We start from the raw sequence: 10,368 nt of genomic DNA on the forward strand, positions 1-10,368 counted from the left end.
GAGCCTCTGGTTGGTTTAAACTGCCAACCGTTAGGTTAGCAGCCAAGTGCTTAACCATTGTGTCTCTGGGAATCCTTATGGCTTCTTATGAGATAAGTGTAGTTATACGTTGTTGTTTTTTCTGCATCTCATTGAAAAGCCTTTTTTTTTTTATCCCCAATTATGTTGAAATAAGAATTTTTTAAGCAGTTATTTATGTGTCAGTTTGTTCATAAATTTATATAAGCTTTATTTTCATGCCTTTTTATCCCCAACAAACTCAGTAACGTGAATCTAAAAGATCTACTGAAAGGAATATAAGGTAGAAACCTAGCTTCAAGTTTAGCTCTACTCTACAACTTTTAGGTTTAGTTCCCTTAGAAAGTTTCTTTTATAAATCTTATTTCCTCAGATCCAAATATGAATAATATACTTGCCTTTTCTCATAAAGCTATTAAAAGCATCAAATAAGATACTATGTCTGAAAACACTGGTAAAGTATTATAAAATACTTTTTTCATATAGAAAATATTTTTACAGTATTGAATTTTGGGTATTGATTCAATAGAATGTTATCTCCGTAACTGGCATTTAAGAGAAATTAAAGAACAGAGTGTATACTTAGATTTTGTTTTAGAAAATGTTTCACTCAAGTTTTCTCAAATGCTTTAGAAAATTGTTGTCTTTATTTTAGTACCACTCCAATTGCTGAGAGGCTTTTCACCAGTTCTACCTCTCTGACTCTAAAGCATGCTGCCTGGTACCCAAGTGAAATGCTGGATCCCCACATAATGCTGTTAACATCAGACAATGTAATAAGGTAAGTTTTATTGTTATCTCTTACTGCTTTGTGAATAAGAGTTCCTGTTTGCCATTTAACAGCTTAAGGTACCACCAAATGAGTCATTGAAAGTTGGAATGTTTTTATCTGATGCCTGATAGAACTTATTCACAATCATAAGAATCACTAATCTATCCTAGCTTACTTGCTTTAGCTATTACCATTCCTTTTCAACTAGTCTCTCTGCCTCCAGTCTTTCCTTTCCTAGTCTGACCTTGTACTGTTAGAATAATGTTTATATCACTGTTCTTCTAACGTATGCCCTGAGAGGTAGTGTGGCACTGGGGAAAGGCTGTGTAAGTGGGAACTGAGAGAATTGAATCCTTGTCCCAATACCACCTCTGTATTTGAGATTTTGCACTTGTTGTTAGGTGGCTTTGAGTCCACTACAAGTCTTAGTAACCTTATGTACAACAGAACAAAACACTCCCCAGTCCTGCTCCATCCTTCCCATCATTGCTGTGTTTGGGCTCGTTTTTGTAGCCTTTGAGTCAGCCCATCTCTTACGGGACTGTCTTTCTCATCTAATCTCTACCAAGCATGATGCCCTGCTGGGACTGGTCCATCTTGACAGCATGACCAAAGTGCATGAGACAAAGTTTCACTAGCCTTGCTTCCAGGACAGATTTGTTTGTTTTTAGTCCATTGTATTTTCAGTATTCCTAGCCAACACCATAGTTCATATGCATCACTTCTTCTCACTTCCTTAGTCTCTGCCCAGCAGGACTCTGTATATGAGGCAATTGAAAATATCCTGGCTTGGGTTCTGTGTAACACTTTGAATCTTTTGCAGCAGATTTGCCCAATGCAGTACTTCATTTGATTTCTTTCTTGACTGCTGCTTCCATGAATTGAGCCAAGTGAAATGAAATCCTTGACTACTTCAATCTTTTCTCTTTTTATCCTGATGTTTATTGGTCCATTTTTGAGAATTTTTGCTTTCTTGGGTTGCAGTCCACGCTGAAGGCTCTATAGTATTTAATTTTTATCATGAAGTACCAGAAGTATTCTTCTCTTTCAGCAAGCCAGGTAATGTCATCTGCATGTCAAAGGTTGTTGATGAGCCTTCCTCCAATCCTGATGCCATGTTCTTCTTCATATGGTCTAGCTTCCTGGGTCATTTGCTCCACATACAGATTAAGTGTGGTGAAGGGATACAGCCCTGATGCACACATACAGCTTTCCTGAGTTTACACCACCCAGTATCCCCTTGTTCTGTTTGAACAACTACCTCTTCGTGTATGTACAGGTAATTCGTGAGCATTATTACACGTTTTGGAATTCCTGTTCTTGGCAATTTCATCCATAGTTTGTCATGATCCACACATTCGAAAACCTTTTCATAGTCCATAAAGCACAAGTAAACATCTTTCTGGTATTGTCTGCTTTCAGCCAAGATTCATCTGACATCAGCAATGATATCCCTTGTTCCATACCCTCTTCTGAATCTGGCTTGAATTTCTGGCAGTGTCTTATCAATGTACTGCTGCACCCATTTTTTAATTATCTTAAGCAAAATTTTACTTGCGTGTGATATTTATGATATTGTTCAATAATTTCTTCATTCTGTAAGGTCTCTTTTCCTTGACATGGGCACAGATATGGATCTCTTCCGGTCAGTTGGCCAGATTCCTTGGTGTAGATGAGTGATCGTCTGCAGTGCTGCATCAGTTTATTGACACATTTCAGTTGGTATTCCCTCAATTCCCAGAGCCTTGTTTGTTACCGATTCCCTTAGTGCAGCTTGGACTTCAGTATGATTGATTCTTGATCATATACTACTTCCTGAAATGGTTGAACATCAACTAATTTTTCTTGGTACAGTGACTGTATTCCATTTTCTTTTGACACTTCTTTTTATTTCAGTAATTTCAACTTGAGAAATGCTGACCATGTTCTTTCTTTTTTTGGTTTTCTGACTATAGATCTTTTTTTTAAGCTATTCTTTGAAATTTTGTGTTTACCTCTTTTGCTTCATCATTTCTTCTATTCGTTTTTGCTACTCTACTTTCAGAGTCCTAGTGTGGTGCTAAGGAATAAAACTGGACTGCAGGGTTGGTTTGAACCACAAGGTTGGCAGTTCAAACTCAACAACTGCTCATTGGAAACCCTCTGCAGGGTCGCTGTGACTCAGAAGTGACTCAATGGCACTTAACAAAAATGTTCAAGAGCAAGTTTCAGAGCCTTTTTAACCTCTATTCACTTGAGCTCTGGTAGCATAGTGGTTCAAGTCAGGCTGCTAATCTCAAGGTCAGTCGTTTGAAACTATCAGCCATTCCGAGGTAGAAAGATGAGGCTTTCTTCTCCCATAAAGACGCACAGCCTCAGAAACCCTATGCAGGGTGAGTATGAGTCGAAGCCGTGACACATAACCACCACCACCACCAGCATGCACTTTAGTTTTTTCCCTTCCAGCCTGTCCACCCTGTATCCATCATAGAATGTTTCATTTAGCTATAAAGTCTTTAATTTTTTTACAGCAGTTGTCTCATGCCGTATTTGTCTTTTTGTTATTGACTAATTTCACTCAGCGTAATGTCCTCCAGGTTCATCCATGTTGTGAGTTGTTTTGCAGATTCTTTGTTAGTCTTCAGCATTGTGTAGTTTTCCATTGTGTGTACCACAGTTTGTTTAACCATTTCTTGTGTTGATCAGCATATTTAGGCTGCTTCCATGTTTGTGATATTGTGACTAGTGTTGCAGTGAACATGGGTGTGCATAGATCTACTCGTGTCATAGCTCTTATTTCTCGAGGATCTTTACCAAGTAGAGGAATAGCTGGGTCATATGGTATTTCTATTCCAACTTTTGAGAACGCACCATACCGTTTTCCACAGTGATGGCACCATTTTACAATCCCACCAGCAGTGTAGGGTCCCAGTCTCCACACTCTTGCCAGCGTTTGTTGTTTTCTGTTTTTCTGAACTTTGCTCTTAATGGTGGAGTAAGATAATAATCTAATTGTTACTTTGATTTGCATCTCTAATGATTGTGAGCATTTCTTCATACATTTGTTGGCTGTCTAAATGTATTCTTTGGTGAAGTTTCTGTTCTTGTTCTCTGTCCATTTTTTTATTGGATTATTGTTGAGATGTTAAAATGTTCTGTAAATTTTGGAAAGTAGTCCTTTTTCTCATCCGGCTTGCCAAACATCTTTCCCAGTCTTTTTTTTTTTTTTTTGCTATTTTGGTGAAATCCTTTGATGTGCATAAGTGTATCATTTTTAGGAGGTCCCAGTCATCTCTTTTGTCTTCTGTTTGTGTGTTTGCTAATATATTTATTCCATGCATCAGAGCCCCTAAGTGTGTCCCTTTGTTTTCATTGATGCTTTCAATTCTGTTCCATTGATCTATGTGTCTTTCGTTTTATCAGTACGAAGGTGTTTTGACTACTTTGGCTGTGTAGTAAGTTTTGAGATTGGGAAATGAGAGGCCTCCTACTTTGTTCTTTTTTAATAATGCGTTGCCCATCTGGGGTCTCTTTCATATATATATATATAGATTAGTTTTTCCATCTTTTTAAAGAATGATGTTGGAATCTGGATTGGGATGGCATTATGTCTATAGATTGCTTTGGGTAGTGTTGACATTTTCACAATTTTAAGTCTTCCTATCCAGAGCAGGTTATATTCCTCTATGTCTGCAGGTTTTTTTTGCTTTGTTGCTCTTGTTTTTGTTGTTAAATGCCATCGAGTCAGTTTAAACTCATCGTGACCTTATATAGCGTTTCTAAGGAGCAGCTGGTGGGTTTGAACTGCTGACCTTGTGGTTCATAGTTGAGTGTTGATCCTACAGCACTGCACTAGGAAATTTTCTTTGTATAGGCCGTTGTTTTCTCTGTTTAGATTCATTCCCAAGCATTTTATCTTTTGGGTGGCTATTGTAAATGGTATTATTTTCCTGATGTCCTCAGCAGAGCTCTGTTGTGTAAAGGAATCAAACTGACTTTTATACTCTGCCAAATCTGTTGATGAGTTCTGATAATTTTCTTGTGGAATCTTTGGAATTTTCTAAGTATCATATTGTCTGCAAGTAGAGTTTTACTTCTTTGCCAATTTGGATGCCTTTAATTTCCCTATCTTGTCTTATAGCTCTGGCTAAGACTTTCAGCACAGTATTGAATAGAAGTGGTGACAGAGCATCCTTATTTGATTCTTGTTTGCAAGAGGAAGAACTTTACTTTTTCACTGTTGAAAGTGATGTTGGTTTTGTATGTTGTTGTTGTTAAGTGCATTTGAGTCGGTTCCGACCCACAGCGACCCTGTACAAGGTTTCTGAGGCTGTAAATCTTTACGGGAGCAGAAAGCCTCATCTTTCTCCCACGGAACGGCTGGTAGTTTGAAACTGCTGGCCTTAAGGTTCGCAGCCCGATTCGTAACCACTATACTACCAGAGCTCCTTAATTATGTTGGATTTGCCTTGTACGCCTGCTTTATTGGCTGTTTTTATCCGGAATGAGTGTTGGATTTTATCAAATGCCTTTTCTGTATCAATTGATATGATCATGTGATTCCCCCCCTTTGTCTTATTTATGTGGTAGATTACATGAATTTTGTAATACTGAACCATTCCTGCATACCTAGTATGAATCCCACTTGGTCATATTTTTTGGGGGGGAATGGAGGGATGCTTTCTTAATAAAATGAATTTGGAAGTTTTCCATTCTTTTCTGTATTATGGAGTAGTTTGATTAGGATTGATATCAGCTCTTCTCTGTATGTTTGGTAGAATTTACCAGTAAAGCCATCTGGCTCTACACTTGTTTGAGTTGGAAATTTTTTAATGACTTGATCAATTTCTTCTCTTTGTATATGCCCCCAAGTTTTTTGCTTCAGCTTGTGTTAGTCTAGGTACGTCATGTTTTTCTAGAAACTTGTTCATTTTTTCCTTGGTTTTTAAATTTGTTGAAATACAATGCTCCATAGTATTCTGTTACACTTTTTCTTTCTTTTGGTTCTGTTGTGACATCACCCACATCATTCTTTATTTATGTTATTCATATTTTCTTTTGTTAGATTTGACAGTGGTTTTTCGATTTTACTAATCCTTTCAAAGAACTAACTTCTTGGCTTTTTTTTTATTACATTTATTTCTGCTCTAACATTTATTATTTCTTTTCTTCTGGTGCCAGTAGGCTTATTTTGCTGCTTTCTATAATTGTTGGAAATGTTTGGTTAAGGTGTTGGTTTTACTTCTTTTTTCTATTTGTATATGTGTATTTATCGTTATAAATTGCCCTCTGAATACTGCATTTGCTGTGTCCAAAAGTTTTGGTAAGTGAGATGTATTATCCAGTAGCTTTTAATCACTCACAGTATTGTTGAATTTCTGTGTATTTAAATTTTTTCCCTTTGATTTTCTTATTGAGTTCTAATTTTAAAGTATTGTGATGTGAAAAGATGCTTTGTAGTATTTTGATGTCTCTACGTTTGTGAGGGTTTGCTTTGTGGCCTAACATTTGGTCTATTCTGGAGAATGTTCTATGTGCACTGGAAAAGAATGTGTGTTGTGCTGTTGGGTTGAGTACTCTGTGTATGTCTATGAGGCCAAGTCGATTGATTGTGTTGCTTGTATCTTTTTTTTTATTATTGTGAAATAATGTGAGTTTACATAGGAGAATACCAGTGTTGCTTATGTCTTCTGTGTCTTTGTTGAGTTTCGGTTATTCTGCCCTTCATCGAAAAGTGGTGTATTAAAATCTATTATTGTAAAGTTGTCTATTTCTGTCTTCAGTTCTATTAGAGTTTGATTTTATGTATTTTGATGCTTTTTCTTTGGGGGCATTGGTATTTATTATGGTAGTGTCCTCTTGTTCAATTGACTCTTTAATCTTGAGATAATGTCCTTCTTTGTCATCTCGCAAAAAAGGTTAATTGCATTTGTCAAGAAAGAACTGAATAGTCTGTCTTTGATCCAAGTGATTTAATTATATGCCACTACATCATATACCAAGAAGGTCTCTGTGCACAGTCGTTGTGACTCATTAATGTGATATCAACAGTAGTGTCATTCATAAGTTTTGTCAAAAGCAGAGGGTTTAGCAGCCACAGAGTTACTGAATAATCTTGACTCTGAATAAGGTGATCTTGTTTATCACTGATGAAGTCAAAGCAGTTCATGGAGATGAAGGGAAAGAAAACCTGTTAGGAAACTCAGTGATAGCAAGTGGCTGTGTGATCTAACGTTCATGGTAGACATTACCAAGTATCTCTCAGAGCTGATCATCAACCTGCCAGAGCCCCAGCCAGCTTCTCGGCTCCCTGATTTCAAATGTGAAAACAATTGAAGCTAAATTAAGGCTGTGGAAAGTGCAGTTGGAAAGGAATAACACTGTGTGTTTCCACACTCTGGAAGGACAAAAGTCTTCTATGACACTTGAATATGTTGGTGAATATGTGACGCTAATTTAGGCATTTAATGAAACATCCAAATGCCTCAATTAGTTTCTCTTATTCACCAGCATAATTCAAGTGTCATAGATTTTGAAGTCCAACTCATTAACCCACTGCACCACACCAGGACTCAGTTGATCTGGCCATTACAAGTTCGTTTAATTTATGTTTATCAGGAAACATACTAATTTTACCATCATACTAGAGGGACAGGTTTGCTGGGTATATGATTCCTAGTTGACAATTTTTTTCTTTCAGTTTTGCATATGTCATCCCGTTTGCCTTCTTGTGTGCATGGTTGCTGCTGAGAAATCAGTTTATTCTTACTGATTTTCCTTTATAGGTAGTGTTTCATTTTTTCTGAGCTGTTCTCAGGATTCTTTCTTTGTCTTTGGTTTGCAAAGTTTCATTATGATATATCTTTGGTGATTTTCTTTGGGATTTATCCTATTTAGTGTTCATTCATCTTCGTGTATGCTTATTTTCTCATTTTCCATGATGTTTAGGAAGTTTTCTTCCAACAACTCTTCCAGCATCATAGCAACATGAAAGTTACCACTGTATGACAAACAGACCGACATGTAGGTATACGTAGGGATATCTAATTTCCAATCTGCAAAATGACAATATGGAGTGTGTTTGGGGTGATATGACCATAGACTGCAGTGTGTAAAATGAGCAGGTTTGATTTGATAATTTCTAAAACTTCTTCCAGGCTTTGCCCTCTAACTTTTAAGTGTTGTAGTCCTCAAAAAATTTCCGTAAAGAGGTAATTAGGGAACTCAACTTAGTAGAGAGACAAAAACATTGTTTTGTTTTTCCCAATCATTAACTGTGCTCTGAGCAGCTCTGGTAGCCTAGTGGTTATGAATTGGGCTGCGAACCACAAGGTCAGCAGTTCGAAACTACCAGCTATTCCATGGGAGAAAGATGAGGCTTTCTGCTCCCATGAAGATTTATAGCCTTGGAAACCATGTATGGGGTCGTTATGAGTTGGAACTGACTCCATGGCACATAACAACAACAACAAGGAGTTCTGATAACATAGTGGTTACGAGTCGGGTTGCCAACCTTAAGGTCAGTAGTCTGAAACTACCCTGTGCAGGGTCACTATGAGTCAGAACTGACTCCATGGTACTTACCAACAACAACTGTGCTCTACCTAATTTTTCCAAGCTGAACAGTTGGCCCTATACTAGCATCTTGAACAGATCCTATAGCTGTCTGGTAACTTGTAGTTATTAAAAATTAGTCTGATTCAGTTTTGTTTTTTTAAAGCTTTTATTGCAAATTGAGTGATAGTTTACATGGGAGAACATTGGTTTTGTACTCATCCTTTCATATTTTATTTTATTGTGATGATTACAATCCTCTCTATGCATCATCTTGCAACAATATTTTCTTCTTTACCTCTAGGGATTTTTCTTTTCTTTTCTTTTTTTAATGTACACAAAATCACTTAGGAATATAAAATTATTTAAACAACCCAAGGGCACATTCTGCAAGCCTGCCTCCTGGTCCCTAGCACACCGCCTTTCTCTTTGCATGAGTCTAGAGTCCTCAGTTGTTCCCTCTCTATGTCCTTATCTCTGCCTTCATCTTTTTTTTTTTTTTAAGCTTTTATTGTGAAAGTTTACATGGGAGAACATCAGCTTTACACTCATCCTGTCATATTTTGTTTCATTGCAATGATTACAGTCCCCTCCATGCGTCATCATATAACCCCAAAGAGTACACTACATGGGCCTACCCCCTACCGACCCCCTCACCCCTGGTCACCAGCACACAGCCCTTCTCTCGCCCTGAGTCCACTGTCCCCAGCCAGTCCATCTCTCCACGTCATTTTCTTTGTCTCCATCCCTGGCGTCACTGACTCTCTGGGTAGGGTCCCACTCTCTGCTCTTCTCACTTTGATGGTCCCAGGAACCTCTGCTCCTGGGCTGCAAAATCAATCACTCTCCTCCTTTTGTCAAAAAACATCTACCTCTATATTTCCAACCCTCACAGTCAGTCCTGATGGCAGTTATTCACTATAGTACCGTAAGAGTTTATCCCCATTTCTTTTTTTTTTTTTTTTAAGGTTTTGTTGTGGATTGAGTGAAAGTTTACAGGGCATATCATCAGTTTTACATTCAACAAATCATATACCTTGTTTCATTACAATGATTATAATCCCCTCCATGTACCATCAGTTAACAGTATTTCTATCCACTTTAGCTTTTTAAAAAACAAACAAAAAACCACTTAGGCATATATAATAATTTACGTCTCCAAAGGGCATATTCTGCAAGTCTGCTCCTGACCACCAGCTCTTAGTCCCTCTCTTCTTAGTCCATGAATCTAGAGTCCTCAGCCGCTCCCCCTCTCCATGCCCCCATCTCTGGTGCTGCTGCTTCTCTGGGTAAGGTCCCGCACTCTGCTTGTGCATTTCTCTCTTGATGGTCTTAGGGTCCTCTGTTTCTGGACTATAAGATTAACTGCTCCCCTTTTTTTTGTTACAAAATTCTACCTTTAATAATTGACAGTCGCGATTAGTCATGATAACAGTTATTCACTATTGAATCTTACGAATCTTATCCCTATCTCTTTTGCCAGACCCAACTAGGCCAGATGACAGCTATTTAGTGGGGACTCTTTCATTTCCCCCATACTCTTAAACTAAACTCCCTCTTGAAACCTTGTAAGCCAGTCACTTCGTGCCTTTATTGCCCCCTCATTTTAGCTAGCCAGTGTCTAAGCTGCCCGTCCCTATCTACCCTGTGTACAGAGTGGATAATGTTGATACTTGATATGAAGACTCTTTCCTTCTCTGTTGTTATTTAGAGTAACTAGCTTCATTATGAAGCTGTATCTTCTGTCACTGTAGCTGTTCACTCTGCTTGTCCTTTCTATTGGGAATGTCCCACCTTATAAGGTTGTGGATGGGACTTGGGATTACACCTAAGGTCCTATATACTGTGTAAAGGCTTTGCACGAGGCCTATTTCACTGGGCAAGTTGTAGAGCCCCTTTTAGGTATTCTAATCAGTTATAGGCTGAAGACGGGCTTACAAGTTTTCTCTGATCATGTTTCCCAACATTCCTTTCTTTCCCACTCAAGTGTCTATTTTACAGTAGTAGGCAAGGGAAACTAATATTCATAAGGCAGTCAAGGATTT

General features: G+C 38.0%; 1 protein-coding gene across 1 annotated transcript in view; it reads left to right on the forward strand.

The window, feature by feature from the left end:
• NUP88 (nucleoporin 88kDa) overlaps window positions 1–10,368 on the forward strand; it is a 42,545-nt gene that overhangs the window by 4,313 nt on the left and 27,864 nt on the right. The window contains exon 3 of the mRNA XM_006863303.1: window positions 674–799. Coding sequence (XP_006863365.1) covers window positions 674–799 — 126 coding nt within the window. The remainder of the gene's footprint in view (window positions 1–673; window positions 800–10,368) is intronic.

This window comes from Chrysochloris asiatica, unplaced genomic scaffold (genome assembly GCF_000296735.1).
Source record: "Chrysochloris asiatica unplaced genomic scaffold, ChrAsi1.0 scaffold00054, whole genome shotgun sequence".
Taxonomy (NCBI): domain Eukaryota; kingdom Metazoa; phylum Chordata; class Mammalia; order Afrosoricida; family Chrysochloridae; genus Chrysochloris; species Chrysochloris asiatica.